At 36.4% G+C, this 19,046-nt stretch overlaps 2 protein-coding genes across 2 annotated transcripts; one reads left to right on the top strand and one right to left on the bottom strand.

The window, feature by feature from the left end:
- The first annotated feature begins 232 nt into the window (after positions 1–232).
- On the top strand, positions 233–9,510 carry LOC112197834 (CMP-sialic acid transporter 2). Its single transcript, XM_024338721.2, has 16 exons — positions 233–526; positions 996–1,205; positions 1,784–1,900; positions 2,503–2,559; positions 2,896–2,973; positions 3,440–3,484; positions 4,812–4,871; positions 5,110–5,232; positions 5,550–5,627; positions 6,701–6,770; positions 7,508–7,615; positions 7,793–7,926; positions 8,077–8,156; positions 8,720–8,765; positions 8,869–8,929; positions 9,049–9,510. Exons 2-15 carry the CDS (start codon positions 1,038–1,040, stop codon positions 8,917–8,919), a joined length of 1,215 nt encoding a protein of 404 aa, XP_024194489.1. The 5' UTR covers positions 233–526; positions 996–1,037; the 3' UTR covers positions 8,920–8,929; positions 9,049–9,510.
- A 3,089-nt stretch (positions 9,511–12,599) lies between these two features.
- Positions 12,600–14,407, bottom strand: LOC121053004. The gene is made up of 2 exons (XM_040519288.1): positions 14,295–14,407; positions 12,600–14,264 (listed from the first exon to the last, which is right to left on the bottom strand). The coding sequence occupies exons 1-2, from the start codon at positions 14,398–14,400 to the stop codon at positions 12,832–12,834; spliced, it is 1,539 nt and encodes a 512-aa protein (XP_040375222.1). The 5' UTR covers positions 14,401–14,407; the 3' UTR covers positions 12,600–12,831.
- Between the last annotated feature and the right edge of the window lie 4,639 nt (positions 14,408–19,046).

Below are 19,046 nucleotides of genomic sequence, written 5' to 3'. Positions count from 1 at the left end.
CCTGAAATCCAAGACCAAAACCCAGCAAATCTCATCTCACTAACCCTCACCCAATAACCCCATTGGCCCGGACGCTTCAAAAGCACTCATTGACTCACCCCTTTCCATCTAAATCTGACACCTCATTGGTCGGTCACAGTTTGTTGCGTCACAGCCGCACTTGTGTATACTCAAAGCAAAAAAAAAAAAAAAAGAATAAAAAAAGAGAGAAAAGGGTGACAAACACAGAAGCTGTTTCATTTCCTTCCCTAAGCTCTGAAATAATCCCCCTTCTCTCTCTCTCTCTCTCTCTCTCTCTCTGCATATTCGTCGCATCTTTGGAAATTCGAATTCCATTATATGAGTTCAATTCGAATTTCCACATTCTCAGATTCCTAAATTCTCCACCATTTCGCCGTTTCTCACTTTCAATCTGAGTTTCTTTTTGGTGTGTGAGGAGTTGAAATTGAGTTGTGGCGACTGTGGATCTGAATCCAACTCTCGGATCAATGAGCCGACCATAGCTCCGCCTCATTGTTCGAATTCGGTTAGTTCTGCTCAATTTGTTTACTTTTTCTAGCTCAAAAAGTTTTGGTGGAATGGTGATCAGTAAGATCTGAGCTCCCTCTGCTCTTGTTTTGATTCAATTCAGAGTTTTAGGTTTTTACGAATTGGTTTCTGTCAGTTTGTATGTAATTTAATGCAAGATCTGCTTGAATTATACTGATTTGTGATTGGTTACATAAGGTGTTGGGTAGAATTCAGCTACCATTTGCTTGCAGTTTTGTCAATCGAACTTATAGGATATGAGATAGGATCAGAATACTATGGTTTGGCTGGGTTTTGAGATTGGAAGACTGAGTTCCTTTTGAGGGCTTAGGTGGATTCTAGGTGTGCGTTTTTAGAGTTGCGTCTTTCGGGTATAGTTTGTTATCATGTATTGTGTTTATATTGAGGGTGATGATGATTTAGCCGGAATGTGTATAATGTATTAAAGTGCTTTTCTCTTTTTGTAGATTCAACTCTGTGTCGAGTTTGACAGAGGGTAGGGCAAATTTATGAACAACGGGATGATAGAATGCAGTGTATGCCATTCAAAGTTGGTTCCCTCGAATAGTAAAGCTTTCTCTAAGGCTTATGACCGGCACAAGAGTAGGCTATCGTCCAAGCAGCGTGCTCTCAATGTCCTCTTGGTCGTTGGCGATTGTATGCTAGTTGGTTTGCAGGTTTGTTTTCATCTATGAACTTATTGAACTAGAAAAATTTAGGTGTGTTTATTACTCAGAGAGTTGTCTAGGTTCTGGTGCATAAATTAGGTTTTAGGTTTTATAAGAAATAAGGTATTATATCAGCATTATCACCCTACCAGAGATGTTGCTATTTCTTCTACCAACGCCACAAACTAGCATCAAGACCATCACTACTAACGCTATTCTCTTCCATTGCTGTCTGTCTCTAATGTAATCACCATTACCATGATGACTGAGATGATGCTAACATTTTGCCCCTGCTTCACCTGTTGCCAGTCTTCTTACCATCACACTACCATCATTTCTGACCTCCTAAGTTCCAGTAGTGTTGTTGATTTTGATCTACTGATTTGATATATCACTTATATTCTTAGATTTTGACTCTTAAGAAATTTTGGTTATCAAACTTTTGTGGAATTTTAGAAAAATAAAATTAAGTTTATAGTAGATAAACAGTAACACTTGCAACTTTTTATAGCTAGCTATTATAAAATTCTCTTCGCAGTTCAATTCTCAGTTATCTGACATTTTAAATTTTCTTCCTTTTGTACCAGCCAATTCTGGTTTATATGTCCAAGGTGGATGGAAAATTTGATTTTAGCCCGATTAGTGTCAACTTTTTGACGGAGGCTGCAAAGGTTCTATTTGCTGTTGTTATGCTCTTGTTGCAGGTACAGCCAACAACTTTTTTCTCTCCCTTACTCAAGTATCTTCTTAATATTCATGCTTATTGCGCAACTTTTCTTGGCACATATATATGAAGCGTTTTTATTTAATGGAAGATTTCAGATTGAGTTACTGTTATTCCTTGGTGCTGTAAGTGTTTCATCATCTGCTAAGGTTGAGTCGTTCTTGTCAAAGTGGAATAAGGCATCGTAAGAATGTTACTCATAAATCATCCACTGTTGTTAAAGATCAAAAGCATTGCCTCGTATGCTTAGACTAGAAAGTGCCTTTTCCTCGCCTTTCTGGAGAAGTGAGAACCTACATATGCTAGGCGCTCACCTTAATGTAGATTATGGATTTTATATGCTAAGAAGATATATATATATATATATATATATATATATATATATATATATGCATATATCACACATATAGTGTGTGTATATATATATATATAATACATATAGTGAGAGAGATGTCTGATAGTTCGTAATAGCACTCTATTCTAGTTTGTACTAGTGGAATTTCAGATTACTTGTAGGCTTTCATTTTTTTTTTGTTGGGCTTGTATGCATTTTGCTTATTGAGGTTTTGGTTGATTCTGCAGGCTAAGAATCAGAAAGTCGGGGAGAAGCCTCTTCTCTCGATTTCTACATTCACTCAGGTTCTCTATTCAGTATTTCTTAATTTTTTATGTTCATGTATTCAAAAAGTTTATGCATTTTAGTTCAAAAAAATTGGGATTTTTTTGGAGATTGGATGTCCTAAGATTAAAACAGACCAACTCTAAGTGTTTCTTTAGTTAGTTCTATAGGAAAGTTATGTGCTCCTTTATACTATAGAGGTTGTTTTTTTATATTTCATTATCTAACTGTTTTGCATCCATATTTGAGTTGTCTTATTTAACTTGTAAACTTGTTTATATTTTATATGTTCTAGAAGACAAACACGGTCATTTGTGGTGGAATAAATCAGCAATATCCTTTTATTCTTTTTGCAGGCAGCTCGGAACAATGTGCTTCTTGCTGTTCCAGCATTTCTATATGCTATTAATAACTATTTAAAGTTCACCATGCAGGTATAGTTCTTCCATGGATTCTCTTAGCATTTTTGTGGATCTGGGTGGTTTATACATATTGATGCTTACATTTTTAGTTTGTAGTAGGATTCTTGGAGCAGTCTTGCTATCCCTGTTGAGATTAAATTGTGATAACCATGTTTAGATCTAAGCATTCTCTCCCATGCAGTATTTTATAAAACAAGACAAAGTGTTTAGACAAGTGTGTGTGTTCATGCACCTTCATGCACGACATGCTATGTACATACAACTGCTTGGTTGTGTGAGATAGAGAGTTAGCTACCAGCTTATTCAGATTTTATTATTTTGTTAAATAGTACAGAAGCATGAGTATTACTTTAAATGCATTGCTACTTGTTCATCCAACTTTTATCCTTATCTTAATTGAAAGGGTACCCCTTTCAGTGATTCTAGAGAGCTTTTGTATTTATTTAAAGTCATAAAGTTATTTAATCCTATTTTGCAGCTGTATTTTAATCCTGCTACAGTGAAGATGTTGAGCAATCTGAAGGTACATGAAATCTCAATATAATTAATATCACCTTCTTCCTGATTAGTGATATTACTTGCCATATCATCATTTGGTTGGCCTTTGCGTTTCGGGTTTCTCATGGAAATATTACTTCTAGCTTGATGGCTTACATGTATCCCTAAATATATATAGTGCTCAGTAGATTATTGCTCTAAATTTTGTACATGTGACTTTGTTTTCAGTCCTCTGCATGTCTATCCTGTTTTGGTAGAGAACACTGCATTTTCTGTCTAATACCCTTGGATTAATTCAGGAAGTGTATAAAAACACTGAATCAGTCTTTATTGTGTAGCAATAAGTGCTTGGAGGATATATTATTCTGGAGACAGCAGCAAGGATTCAGGTGTCATTTAAGTGACATCTGATGCGGACCTTTACCTGTTCTTTTGTTCGATTGGAAACAAAATGCGGAATAAGAGTTGCTTACTTTTAGCAGAATGGGCACTCTTAACTTGCAATCCAATAACAGTAGCAACTATAAAGTGGAACTCTGAAACTCAAAAACTGTTAATATTGGTTTTTTCCCTTCTTTTCTTTCCGTGTTTTCTACAACCTGGCAAGAGGATGTCATTGAATGCCTTCTGACCTGACAGTATTAGTATGCTATTTACAATTCTGGAGAGCCATCTGACAGTATTAGTAATACTAACCACAAGTGTTGACATTGTTCTAGGCTATTAGACATTCCAAGTAATTCATGCAGCATGATCTTTATTTGTGACTCAGTCCTAAACAAACAGATATCCTACTCTGTTAAACTTTTGTGCTTACATTGTGAGTAGCTACATGATCAGTTGCATTTATGCTACCATAATGGATAAGAAATATATTGGTGACCATTCTAGTATATGTATGAACCAATTGTATTCAGATTGCTCAGTGGGACATTGTCTCATAATTTCCAATGTGCTCATGTAGTTACTCCAGCCTCCATGTTTCTTCCCTTTTTATATTTCTTGAGCAAGTAACAATCTCCAGAAAGCAAGAACCTCTGGTAGATGAGAGTATGTTGTGAGACGCTTGTCAATTGCTAGTTTGGACTATACGATGTATAGTCACCGAACCCTGTGTCAATACATGATAAGCCTGACATTTTACCCAGTTGAAATAATCTGCAGCAGTGATGTTGGTTAAAAGAAGTTGCTTGGCATACATATTTTATCCTGCATGAAAATATATGTAAAATAGGCCTTATGTTAGTGGCGCATGTAAAATTCTAGTGGTCATTTCCTTTTATTAGAGCAAGACATTGTCGTCTTAAACTCATCACTTCTTAAATTTCTATTGTTTCACAATGGACATGCAGGTGTTGGTTATTGCTGTTCTCCTGAAAATGATAATGAAACGCCGATTTTCCATAATTCAGGTAAACCTGTGTGCATGCCAAATGGCCTTTCTATTTTATTATTTTATTTTTTAAATCAAATAAAAATAGAAACGGAAAGGGGGAAGGAATTAAAAAAATTTAAAAATAGAAAAAAGAATTGGAGAAGTGAATATGTGGGAAAGTCGGTTTTTAACCCGCTATTTTGTCATTTTACTATTTTACACTCATTTGTCAATCCTGTTCTTGTCTAATGATAACGTATATTACTTTGACACAGTGGGAGGCCCTTGCTTTGTTGCTCATCGGGATTAGTGTAAATCAGTTGCGATCTTTACCTGCAGGTTCCACTGCTTTAGATCTAACAATTTCAACCGGCGCATACATATACACGCTGATCTTTGTAAGAATCTCTAATGTTTCTTTTTTCTAGTAGTGTTGAGTTCCTTTCTAACATGTACCTTTGGGCTTCTAAGCTTAATATGCTGACCTGCTTGAAGTGCTTTTAGCAGTTATGAAAGTTTTTTAAAAAACCAAAAGCACTTTTCATTGCTTGGCTGAAAAGTGCTTTTGTGGTTATATAATGTCTTGTAATGCAAGAAAGATCTGTTTTTTAAGTCCCACAAAAGCACTCCAAGATAGGCCCTTAGTATCCTTTTAGATTATGTGACCAAGACCTTTCCATCCATGATGGAGACTTACCGTTGGTTCCTTTTATAGGTAACAGTTCCATCCCTGGCTTCTGTCTACAATGAGTATGCTTTGAAGAGCCAATATGACACAAGCATATACCTTCAGGTAGGATTTTGATGATTGGTTTCTGTGTTAAACCAGGAAAAATGATTGCGGTTAAAAATGGTGTTGAGATTGATTTTCTAAAAGCTAGAAAATAGCATTAGCTTCTGTACTTCCAGTTAGTGTCACTCAAATTTGGGCTAGCCTAGTATTTATGATTTTTACTTGTTTATGATTTGTGTTTGGAGGAGCTATATACTAGGTTCCTTTTTAATTTGCCAAGTGATATATGGTTATGAACTTATGATTGTGTTTGGGGTTGAAATTGAAGTATCAACTACAACAAAATTTCTTAATAACTTGCCGTAGCCCAGGAAAGGTAAAAGTTGAAAGTCAAAAAGGACCGGTTCTCGTTCTATAGGGATTATATGTAGTGATAAAAATGTGTGTTCTTGGAAATAGCAGTCTGCAGTTTTATGGAACTATTGATTTATGATATACTCTCAAGCAATACAGAATTGACAGAAGTTTGCTTGAAAGCATGTAAGTTCCATAAATTACTCTGTGTGTGTGTGTGTGTTGAATAGATTCTGCTACCTCCCTCATGCATGAATGCTTCTAGCAGTGCACTCACAACCAGAACTCTCTGCTCTCCTTCTTTTTCTTGATGTGTTAAATCTAATAAAAACACACATGAATGTTCATTTTTTTGGGGAGCAAAACTCAGGCAGTTTAAAGAACAAAAAACAAGTCAATTCCAGAAGAGAATATTAGTGATATACACTTTTATATACTGCCAGACTTTTATGGGCATTTTAATCTACATTTTGCACTAAGTAAAAGTTTATGACAAGATGGAAACATATAGCTGAGATGTTATTAACAGGTTGATGGATTATCTTTTCACCCACTTATATGTCATAAGTTATCTGGAGCTTGTATTATTTTTGGGTTGGACGTTGACCTCTTTATAACTTCAATTTGCCCTTGTCTGACTTATGACTATATTCTTGAATTTCTGTAGCATGTGTCTCATCTCTCTCTCTTTCTAATTTTGTTTTTCTTCTGTTAGATTCAACATTGTAAACTATTTCAGTTTATCTCCTCATTTGAACTCTTCTTCATTTGGCTTGCAGAACTTATTTTTATATGGGTATGGTGCTATATTCAACTTTCTAGGAATAGTGGTAATGGCCATTGTCAAAGGTATGTACTACATTATTTTAATTGTAGTTTCAGAGAAACCAGAGTTCTTTTCTGTTTGATATATAAAAACTTTCTCAATAGATTAGTACTGAAGTAGAAAACTACTATTTAAATCATGAAGAAAGGGGTTTTGTTACTCCACATAAAATAAATTCATACGTAGAACGTTATTCAGAAGTTCTGAAGAGAGAGAGAGAGAGAGAGAGAGAGAGATTGAGATTTATTTCCCATTTCTCTTTATTGGATGCTTTTACAAATAACTAAAGCAATAATTGTACTTGGCACCTGAAGAAAGAATAGACAAACTGCCAAGACTAATAGCTAAAGGGCTAACCTTATTTGATTTCATAGAAAATAATTTGTGGAGCATAAAAGAGATGAACCATGATTTTTGCATGCACCCTTACACGCATCTCTCTCTCCCTATGAATTAAAGTATGTGATAAGTCTCCCAATGAACAGTATGCAAGCAATATGGATGTAAATCCTAATAAGAAAATATCCTCTTAGAGACTCCAGTTCCCAGTAATCTTTATTCTCATTGAATGAAGGTTCCATAAATGCTATGACTTTTACCTCGATGTAATGAGTTATGACTGAAAGCAATATTCAATTTCTATTGACTTTACTAAATCCCAGTCAAACAGGGGGGAAAAAACAAACAAGCACTATAAGAAAGAAGATTTTTAGGATTTATTATTGTAAAATTTTTCATCACCTCATTTTTAATGTTTCAGGTCCAAGTAGCTTTGATATCCTTCATGGTCATTCAAAAGCTACAATGTTTCTGATAGCAAACAATGCAGCGCAAGGAATACTGTCTTCTTTTTTCTTCAAATATGCAGGTCAGTTATCTTCATTAGCCATTTCAGGTTTAGATGTCATGCCAATTTTAGATTGGAAGCAGTTGCAATATGAAGATTGCTATTAATGAGACATTTCTTTCTATTCAAGAAACTTCTGTCTTTTTAATTTCATTTTACTTCACTCCGTTAATGAAAGATGCTGTTCAATGTTTACAGATACAATTCTAAAGAAGTACTCATCCACTGTAGCCACTATCTTCACAGGCATAGCATCTGCTGTGCTATTTGGTCATACTTTGACTATGAATTTTGTTTTAGGAATTTCTATTGTCTTCATCTCCATGCACCAGGTAATTATAGCAGTTTTGTGTTTTTGTTTTCTTATTTATGCGAAGATCAATTTTCAATTCAATAAGTATAAATTAGGAAAAACTTGCTTTCTATATATTTTCTCTGAACAGTTCATTGGGTGACCTTGGTTTGTTTCAATGTTCCATTAGTTCTTTTCTCCTATTTCAAAAGCCAAAGATGAAGAACAAAATGGGAAGCTAGAATTGGTAGATGTCCATGATGATCACAGGTACATGCTAGTTCTTTTTGCTCATTTCTGTTGTATATGATAGTGGTATGGCATGGCATCAATTTGGGGTTCAAATTCCTTGCAAGCTATTGTGTTCCTGGTGTGTATGCTTCCAAACTCCATGTCAATAATTAAACTTCCTGTTAGCACATGAATAGGTATATGATGTTTTAAAAGTTCTACTTAAGTTGATTATTTCATGATCATTTGAAACTTATAATTTTGTATTAAGGAGTAGCTCAAGTACCGTCGCAATCTTTTAAGCAATTGATTCTGTAGAAAGAACCATAAGATTTAGCTCCACTGTCTGAAGCAATTGAGAAACTTAAATCAATCCCTTCCAAACCCCTTACAGATCACCATTGCTCTCTCTCTCTCTCTCTCTCTCTCTCTCTCACACACACACACACACACACAAAAGAAGAAAAGGGAAATGTAGAGTCTCAAGCAGGAGGTATAGTGGTGTGTTACTTGTTATTGTAAAGGAGGAATACATGGAAAAAGAAATTTATTCATCCATGATGATTACTAAATAGTTTTTCTCTTTCCCTTCTCTGTTTCAGGTCAAAGGATTCCTTTATAAATATGGCAGCAGGAGCAAACGAAGAGGTTTTAATGATGCAAATTTCTTAGCTTTGTGTAGATGACTTTCTAAGTGTTTATCTCATACTATATTTTCAAAGTTATTCTTATCAATTTCATCGTTGTTCAGGCTAGTCACCGTGTCGGCTCTGACGAAAGACAGCCACTTCTACCCACCTAAAGTTATTGGAGTATGTTATTGTTTTTCAACCATATGTTTGCTATATTTTCTTGGTTCTGTTGAATAACAATAGAGCTACAAAATTTCTCCAATAATCCCTAAAATCAAACAAACTTTGTTTTCTTGCAGGTTTTATTCTTTGGAAGGAATTCTTTTGGCAGGAATTAAATGACAAGATAAAATGAGGTTCCTCAAAATCCAATAACTAATCTAAGGATAAATACTTTACTGTTTTTGGGGATCCCTTTCCGATGTCGCAGGGTTTCCCTAAGTTGGTGTGTAAAGCAGTGTATAAACGAGCTTGTATTTTACATGCCATACAGTGATCCCAATTTTTGCTCAGAAGATTTGGATAGAGAAAATAGCAACATGGGTGATGGTGTTGTCCACAGTTATTGGATCCGTACCTCTGTCTTAGCTACCAATTCTTTTACCTTGGACCACAGATATTTTCACCACATGTCATTTTTGGTTTTTGTTTTATTTTGTAATTTTTAGTTTATTTTTTTTCATACAAAATTAGATTTTGTGTTGCCATGGGACAACTATCTGGAAATAATGAATATGTTCTTTTTCCCTCTTTATATGATAGTTTTTCGTTGGCCCCTTCTTTTTTTATGTCGAATGTAACATATCAAAAAAGTGAAGCATTATTTTGGTTTTATCTGTAACATTTCAAAACAGTGAAGACCAAAGGCAAGCAACATTTGGAGTAGAGGATGACTCGTCTCCTCCACTCCCTCTTCATTCATCAGAACCACCCAAATAGAAACCTCCAATCCGCCTTAACCCAAAAGGAAGCCCATGTAGTCCACCTTAACCCAAAAGGAAGCCTATGTAGTCCATACAACCCAAACTGATCTTGTAACCCAGATTGAGTAAGTAGCCCAATACCAGGTCCAATCCGCCCAACCAGGGCCTAGAAGGGAGCCACTACCATAGAAAGCCGCCGCCATGGATCCACCACCACCTTTGCCGGTAGGGAAACACCTGAATCCCAAACCTACAAAACTGCACCGTCGCCGCTTGTTAGAGTTGGCCTCGAGCAAACTAGTTGCCCAACCTCTGTCACCAATGACAAGAGAGGCAAACCAGTCATCGAAAGCCCCTGCTCTGATTGTCACTAACAAGATGGAAGGCAGGAAGTCCCGCGTCATCACGGCCAAGATGGCCATCATCTGAGGCTTTGATCCCCCAAGGAGATGAACCCAATCCAAACATGATGTGCACCGCTGAATCCAATCGCTGTTGCCACCAAGGAGGGGAGGAGAAAGAGTAACGCTGCCATCCTTCCAAGTTACAGGACCACTATGTAGTCGAGAAACATCTCTATCAAGAGTCAGTGAGTTTTTAGCGCCACCGCCAGTCAACACAAGTGACGACCTAGTTGCACTCCAGAGAGAAAGAGCCTTGTTTTTTGTTTGGTTTGCATAAAGGAAATCAATTCCTTAATAAGTCCTTCCCACTAATTTTCCTTTTCGCTATTTGGAAACGTTGGGAAAGTGAGAAGAAAATATATGTTTATTTCCATTCTAGTGTTTGGTTTGTGTAAGGAAAGGAAGCAAAATCATACTAATATTCCATTTTTATCCTCATATATAATTACACAAATCTCATAAACTTTTTAAATAAAATTATCAATAATAATTTTCAACAACCCTTATACTATTTATCTATACTATTATTAAGAGAAGAGGCTTTGTTAGCCAAAACTGAAAATTTTGACAGATTTAACCCTGAAATATTAAAAAACTTTGAGAATAAATTAAATCACAAGGGTAAATAGGACAATTATAAAATAGATTTTTATTCAGAAAATTAAAAAGAAATGATTCCACAACCTCCACTTTTCTCTCCCACTATTTTCTCTCTGCAATAACTACCCACTGAATCTATTTCTTCTGCAGATAACTTTTTTTTTTTACAATTAAATTTTTCATACACATGCAAAGCATGTGATTACAGACTAGTACTATATTAAGAGAAGAGGTTTTGTTAGTCAAAATTAAAGATTTTGATAGATTTAACCCTCAAAGACTAAAAAACTTTGATATTAAATTAAATCACAAGGGTAAATATGACAACTATAAAATGAATTTTAATTACAAAAAATACCCACAACCCCCACTTTTCTCTCTCATTATTTTCTCTTTGCACTAACTGTTTTATTTCATTTATTTTTTTAAATTTCTTAAAAAAAAAAAAAGTATTACATATGCAAGAGTATGTATGAAGAAGACTAGTGTCATTAATGCAGGGAGTGGATGAGAAAATGATTCATTTGAAGGATGAGAGAATTCATTTTTCCCCACATTTTTCTTTTTTAAAGGAAAAAAAATTGTTCCTTATGGACACCAAACATAGGAAATGAATAAATTTTATTTCCTAAGCCTTGAATTCCACGAACCAAACGAGGCTTTATGGGATAAAGAAGCCAAAAACAAAATCTAAAATTCTCGATGGAAATTATTCTATGCACCGACGGTGTAAGTGACCCAACTCTTATAAAATAATCTCAACCCTTGATATTTATTATCAACTTTATTTTTAATAAACAAAAAGTGTATTTAATGCAATCTAACCATTCATTTATGTTGGTGTAAGTGCACGGCGGTGCTCTGAATAATCTCTCAATTCTCGAAACCCATCTCACTCTCCAGGAGCAAGAGAAAGGAACAAACCCCTTTTGGAATACAAGCCAAAATTGAAGAAATCAACAACAAAATCAATAGAAATAAGCTCACTGAAACCAAATCTAATTAAAAAAAAAATGGAATCGGAGTAAATGATAATGAAAAGGAAAGGAGAAGAAGGAGTAGGTACGTGAGGGAGATTGACAAAGAGGGTGAAGGCGTCGCCGGGGAGAGAGAGGTTGGTGTCATCGGCGTAGGTCAGGTCGAAGTCATAGGGTAATTTGAGTGTGTGTGTGTGTGTGAGAGTGAGAGAGAGAGAGAGAGAGAGAGAGAGAGAGACGTGAGAGTTGAGTGACAGTAAACGTAATTTCATAAATTCTTCAAAAATTAGTTTTATGAGTCAAGGCGCCCCCCCCACCCACCTTTTTTTTTCTTCTTCTTTTTTCCACCTCTCTACTGATGAAAAACAAAAAGTTATTACTTGATTTCAGTCATGAAGACAGAACAATAAAAACCGGGTGGAATCTATTCCAAATTTTCTTGATTTCAGTCTTTCTATTGGATTTGCTACAGGGGTTTCAGTTTTGTATGCAAGAGGTTATCCTCTAGCCTAATAGTGAAAGCTTGTGCATGTGGTGAACTGGTGAAGTAGTCTCTTTATTCTGTGGAACGCTCAAGGTTGCAAGTTGGTTTAGGTAATTGATGTTCTGTTTTGGTTTACTCTTATTTACTAGAAGCTTAGAATAGTAGTAGAGGAACAAGAAAAAGAAAGTGAATGTAACCTGGAGAAAAATGTCACGCAGGATGTGTTATCGACTTGCTGCTCAGCAAAAAGTGAAGAGAGTAAATATAGAAGTAGATAAGCTTTAAAAAGAGTTGGTTGAAATAAAGCAAAGTTGTTGTTAGTTTTTACGTAAACAAGTTCTGCCTTGATCGATCAGAGATGTCAACTTTTTAAATTTGAATGTTTGCAAAAGGGTAAAATGGGATAAAATTGTACAAAAAGAAAACCTCTCAAACAAGTCTTAAGCATCAGCTATACATTCTATCTCAAATCAACAGTCTATACCTTCAATCAAAGGCATCAGTCTATACCTCTGTTTGTAGTACATCATCTGAGTCTATATATCTGTTCATACATCCACCTAAGCATCAGCTATACATTCTATCAAATCAACTGTCAATACCTTCAATCAAAGGCATCAGTCTATACCTCTGTTTTGTAGTACATCATCTGAGTCTATATATCTGTTCATCTGTTCATACATCACCTTCAATTTCATCTTAAGCTTCCATATCCACATTTTGAAATATAACCAAATGAAATTCCAACTAGAATGGTGCTTACTGGTATCCAGAAAGTCGCAAAAACCTTTCCAGCTAAAGAATTAAAGTGCAGATCTCCAAAACCAACTGATGATACTGTAACCACTGACAAGTAAAAGGACTCCAGCCAGTCCATTCCTTCCAAATACTTGCAGCCAAAGAGACCTACAACGATGCATAGGGCGACCACTAACACAGCGAACCAAACTTTGTATTTTGCCCTGGACCTTTCAGTTATTAGTTGACCTGAAGATCGACGAATCATGTATCCAAAAAACAGGTTGCCAAAGGCATTGGCTAAGCAGTTAAACACGGTACTTAATCGCCCAGCGACAATTCCAACACCAAAAAGTATCCAAAAGCAAGTCAACAGTCTGGCACGGGTAGATTTGGGATACATATCGCCGTATCCTGTGGAAGACATTATGACCATGCTGAAATAAAATGGGTCGGCGTTGGAATCATTTTTAGGTCCAATTATTTCTCCTGAGCCCTTCAAGAAAAAGTACGGTAGTGAGCTAACAAGGAAAAATACGACCAGTGATATCAATCCCTGACAGAAATAAGGACTTGATTTGGTGAGGAAGTCTGCAGTATCTGGTGCAAAAGGTTTAACAGCCGGAGGAAGCCCTCCCTCCTCAAACCAGATTGATTGTTGACCATACCCATACGCTGAATGCACACTAGCATTGAATGGAATTGATTGCCCTTTCTCACAAAGCCATGCGTAAGTGGAATGGACAGGCACATCTCCACCGCTCAACCTCACATGGATCATTCTTGGTATCCTCCTAGCACCACCTGCCACTCTGATCCTTGGTATCCTCCTACCCCCACCTACCACTCCTCCTTCTGCTTCTTTAATGTCCAGAACTAGTTGCTGGTGAAAATCATTATCACCCTGTGCACCAATATTATAATTCTGCTGCTGCCTCAGAATAAGATTGTAGAGCTGCTGCCTCAATCCTTGACCATTGCCCTGCCAGAAGTTCATAAAATTGTGAAATGGAGTTATGATCCCTCCTACAGAAAGCAATGAATAAGCGCGTTCCAAGTTCGCAGCTCCAAGATTCAGCCTCGGGATTATGTTAGGTACTATAACCCAAACTACCACACCTTCTTCAATATGGATAACAACATGATCTGCCCCACTATTTTCAATTTGCTGCTGCCTCTGATGATGAACACCGCCGCTAAAAATAACCATATCCTGAACAGGTGCACCATTATTAACCTTCTGATCCATACAACCCCCATCTTCTCGAACAGCATTCCTGTGAGGCATCACCTCTGGTTCATTGATTCCGATTCGAACCTCATTGTTAAATGCTCTCCCTTCATTTGAGCCCAACTGGTCAGTTTCATTCTCAGCCGGATTAGACCCACTTTTGTTAAACAGTTTCCATAACGAGCCACTTTTGTTAAGCAGTTTCTTTAACAAAGGAGCTTTCTTCATCCCAGGAGCATCAGAAACTGTTTTTTTTTTTTTTTTTCTGGCCAGGAAATCTTTATCACCTGTCATTTGGTACCACAAACCCGGACGGAAAGAAGCAGAAAAGTCAAAGCCAAGAAATGAAATCTATCCAGAGACTATACTACCATGAAAACTATAATCAGGGCCAAGCACATCCCGATTTCAAGACAAGAATTAAGGTCTCTTTTTCTCAGCTGAAGCTGAACTTGAAGAAGCTCACAGGTCTATTTCCTTGCCTTGAAAGAATGAAATTATAGCACATGATGATAGTTTCAGAGGGTTTGCTCCTGCACCGACTCTTGTTACAAATGCCAAATGTGATTCTAATGCTTTGATGCCTACAACTAGTGTTTCTTCTTCTATTGGACACACTGAACAGTCCATGTGTAATTCAAGGTATAAGATGAGGGATGTTGCTCCTCCTGTGTCTAATAGAATCTGCTATGCCACTGCATCTGTTCCTAGAATGAATTCTACATATGCTGCAAATACTGTTATACAAGATGCGAGTTCCATTATGCAAATCTATGCGCAACGATGATGCCATATTCAAACAATGGTTTGTACAACCACACGAAGTTGCTGGATATGCTTACAATAGTGGTCGAATTCAGTACAATGAAGCATTCAATTCTGGTGCAAAACAGGGATTTGTACCAACCCAGGTTACCAGATATAACACATTCATAAACACTAAAAGACACAATCTTTAACACAGAACATGCACTTGATTACAGAATTTGGTTAAATTTCAATAAAAAATCATAGATTCAGTCACTTAATCATACCAGCACTTTGTAAAAACTTGGCGCCCAAAACCATTTAAATGTAGTAGCCCAGAAAACTTGATTCAACTAGTAGAATAAACATGAAAAAGCAGTAATCTATAACATGGTTTTCAATTTGGGCATCAAGGTTAGTAAACCCTAAACCCATACAAGCATCAATCAAGAATTGAAACCCAGATAATTCGCCGAAAACGAGTACTATAAAGGAAATCAACCAAGAAATGCGAAAAAACAAACACACCAGACAAAATGTGGAGAAAGATTAGAACTTGCAGAGAACCAAGATTACCCGATTGAACTTAGAGACAGAATCGACGAGTGCTACCCTCAGTGACTGAAAAATCGAACCTCCTTCTCAAGATTACCAGATTTCCTCTTCTATACAGTGCTCCAATAGACTTGAATTTCAGAGAAAACCATCTTCCGAAAACCGAGAACAAGTAGCGTTCTTGAAACAGAGCAACAAGAAAAACCCAGAATTAACAGAAATGAAGAGTCATTAAGAATCAAGACCCATGTAGAGGCCCGGGAGTCTTTTCAGCGCGCAGCAGTGCAAGTTAAACATAGTAGCACGTGACGATTTTTTTTTTTTCCTTTTCTTTTTTAATAAAAACTAGAAAAGAAAAGAAAAGAAAAAAAAACTTAGTCCATCCCATGCTTACATATGCCAGTAAGAATCGAACACATCACTGTTTCAATGTTGGAAGGAGTCGTTGTCTTGTTGGAAGTACAAGACAGGGTTACAGAACGACAGTGCCTGCTAGAACAGTTGCGGTGGGTATAGATTAAAATTTTAAGAAAATATTTACCATGTTGTTGGTAAGTTATAATTTCAACATTATATTCTCACTTACACATTTACGGTGAGGTGGGCCTACTTATTTGTGCAGGTCAAGTAACTTCGTTCATAAATGAATCCCGTGAAATTTACTCACCTCTAAATCCTGTTGCATCTTCTCTCATAGCCGAGATAAAGTTCAAAACACTCTCTGTCAATCACCTAAGTAAAATAAGGTCTCAACTTAGTGCGCGATTAAAAAGTAAGCAGCTACAGTTCGAACCCAACATTTGAACCAAAAACTGAAAATTTCGTCAATCAAGACAAAACGTCCTTTGAGGCCTCCCAATGTCTCCAGAACACTTCTAGGATCAGTTTATCAAAATTATACGACAATCCAATGGTTGAATCCTCACGTGTAACGCCCCAAGCTGCATCTCACCAGCATAAGCTCGTTACAGTGCCGTGAGACTCTAAAACATAAACTGAACGCTCGATTTACATCCTAGATAAACTTTTTGTATAAACACAGCGGAAGCTACAAATATTTTTGAGGTGAAAAACTTGAGTTGCTAAAATCTATTTCATTTGTCCAAATCTTGAACAAAGGCTAACACGAGGTACGAATCTCAATGAAGAAGAATTCAACTAAATTTGACTCGAGACTAAATATCGAAAATTTCCGGAACACGAAGTTCGAGAAATAGAATCTAGAATAAAGTTCACACGGTAATTTACAGAACTTGTTATGCACACCCAGCTTCGTCCGCTATTGTCCCGTCACCAGTGCACAGTACCTGCATCCATACTGTTGTAGGGGTGAGATTTCGTCCTCGTTGCTCAACAGGAACTCTAACTCAACTAGGTTTGAAATCAACAGATAAATGTTTGGAGCTCCGACTAGTATGAAAACATGCTTAAACCAAATAGTTAGAGGAACGACAAACTTTAATGTTTTTCAACTTGAAAACCGATGCATGATGCTTAAATAAATACGGCGCCAAATCCAAGTATTACCTGATGGCCGGTCCCATTGACCCACTACACGACCTTACCTCAAGTTAATTTATCACCAGGTAATAGACCTGTAAATGGACCGGATTTGGATCGAATCAACTTAAATCCAAATCCATTTACTTAAAAAAAATTTCAATCCAAACCGGCTCCGTTAACCCGGCGGATCATTGATAGCTCGATCCAAATCTGTATCAACAGATACCTGATCCGCTAATTCGACCCGTTTATAATTTTAAATATTTTAAAATTTAAAAAAAATAATATTAAATTTATATCATGATACATCATAAGATATTAATAAAATATTAAAACAACATGAAAAGTATCACTAAAAGTAGAATTACATTATCAAAATTCTTAATGCTTCTTAGAATCTTGGGTGATGGACTGTCCTTTAGATTTCTGCAAAAAATTCGTATAGAAATTCTTCATATTTTATATTTTATATTTTTCAAAAATAATATTTTATTATTACGAAAACGGGCCGGATCATTAACGGATCGGATCGACCTTAATCCGTATTTGATCCATTAAATAAACGGGTTAACGGATTCGGATCATTAACGGATCAACGGATCAAAATTTTCAATACAAACCCGTCCAATAGCAGCGGATATGGAGCGGGTCCGGATCAAAATTCGGTCCATTTACAGGTCTACCAGGTAAGCGTAGCGAGAGCGTCCACTAACCTAGCTACACACACGTACTAAGTCCGTGATTGTGGATACTCGGACGACCGGCATAGCTAACCCTCCGGAGGTTTAGGGAATCGAACCCAAGGAAGTCAGTGCCCTTTTCGCTCTCAAGCCATCACATTTCTCACGATTTGGTTAGTAGGCATTGCATTTTTAACATAACCAAACCATACCACCAAACATGCATCATTTTAACACAATATATAAGAAAACAACTAATCGAAGAGAGTCCTGAATCTCTACTTAGATTCCGATGCTTCCTCTCACGCACTCCGAGAGTCGCGAACCTTTCGTTCCTCGGGTAATTGGAGTCATAAGTTCCGACATTTCGACAATTAATGATTAATAAATCGTCCAAACCAAGTTTTCCTGGTTTGACTAGGAGTTGACCATTTTGACCATTGTTTGACCAACGATTGACCAAGCGCAACAAGTTCGATAATTAACCCAAATTACCAAACATTCACTTGAAGATTACGATATCGACCAAATATATATATATATATATATATATATATAAAATTTCTTTTCTTTACTCACTATCAATTAACATATATATATATATATATATATATATATATATATATATATATATATATATATATACAGATCCTATCCAGAGCGGAGCTCCGCTTTGAAAATCAACGTGTGAAGTTCGAGTTTTTGGTCACTTTTCGGTCTCATATCCATATCTCGACCATTCAGTTTTTAGGTATTAGTGCATAGATCGTCTCTGTAAATTTTCAGCCAAAATGATGATCATTAAGGCATTGATAATTGCCTTAAAGCTAGTACGGTTCAGGTTGACAGATTCAGTCCGTCCATTGGTTTAAGCGAGTTAGATACCTTAACGATCATCAGTTTGGCTGAAAATTTGCAGAGATGATCTATACACTAGCACCTAAAAACTGAACGGTCGAGATATGGATATGAGACTGAAAAGTGACCCAAAACTCGAACTTCACATGTTAATATCAAAGCGGAGCTCCGCTTTGGATAGGATCTGTGTGTGTGTGTGTGTATAAAATTTCTTTTCTTTACTCACTATCAATTTAACATATGCACAAGCAAAGATCATGTTTCCGATTTCTTCAACAATTTATCTCAATTCATCCGACACTTAGTCTTTTACCATTCACATTTTGTCGCATAGTAATTCGACAGAATTTACTATGGAAACCCAGTTCACAATTTTAATCTCAAATATGGTCTACTCAAAACACTAAGAACACCCAAGATCCTAACTTACCCAATTCTCAAACTTTTCACAATCATTTCGAATAACCTTCAACAAGTCTGATTTGCAGTCTGGGTTCCAACTCCCTCGCAGCAGCTTTCTGGAAACCCGGGGACGAACTGATACCAAAGCTTTGACATTTCACCCAGGAATCTTGAGAACTGGACTTCCAAACAGGA

This window comes from Rosa chinensis, chromosome 4, assembly GCF_002994745.2.
Source record: "Rosa chinensis cultivar Old Blush chromosome 4, RchiOBHm-V2, whole genome shotgun sequence".
NCBI classification, from domain to species: Eukaryota; Viridiplantae; Streptophyta; class Magnoliopsida; order Rosales; family Rosaceae; genus Rosa; species Rosa chinensis.
The sequence above is the reverse complement of the archived record's forward strand: the minus strand, read 5'-3'. Positions and strand labels throughout refer to the sequence as shown.

Bases quoted from the DNA above. Each gene is read 5' to 3' on its own strand.
- LOC112197834 (XM_024338721.2), top strand. From the start codon at position 1,038: ATGAACAACGGGATGATAGAATGCAGTGTATGCCATTCAAAGTTGGTT. The intron at 8,157-8,719 runs GTACATGCTAGT...TCTCTGTTTCAG, and splicing joins GATGTCCATGATGATCACAG to GTCAAAGGATTCCTTTATAA. The intron at 8,766-8,868 runs GTTTTAATGATG...ATCGTTGTTCAG, and splicing joins CAGCAGGAGCAAACGAAGAG to GCTAGTCACCGTGTCGGCTC.
- LOC121053004 (XM_040519288.1), bottom strand. From the start codon at position 14,400: ATGACAGGTGATAAAGATTTCCTGGCCAGAAAAAAAAAAAAAAAAACA. The intron at 14,265-14,294 runs GTGGCTCGTTAT...TGTTTAACAAAA, and splicing joins AAAGAAACTGCTTAACAAAA to GTGGGTCTAATCCGGCTGAG.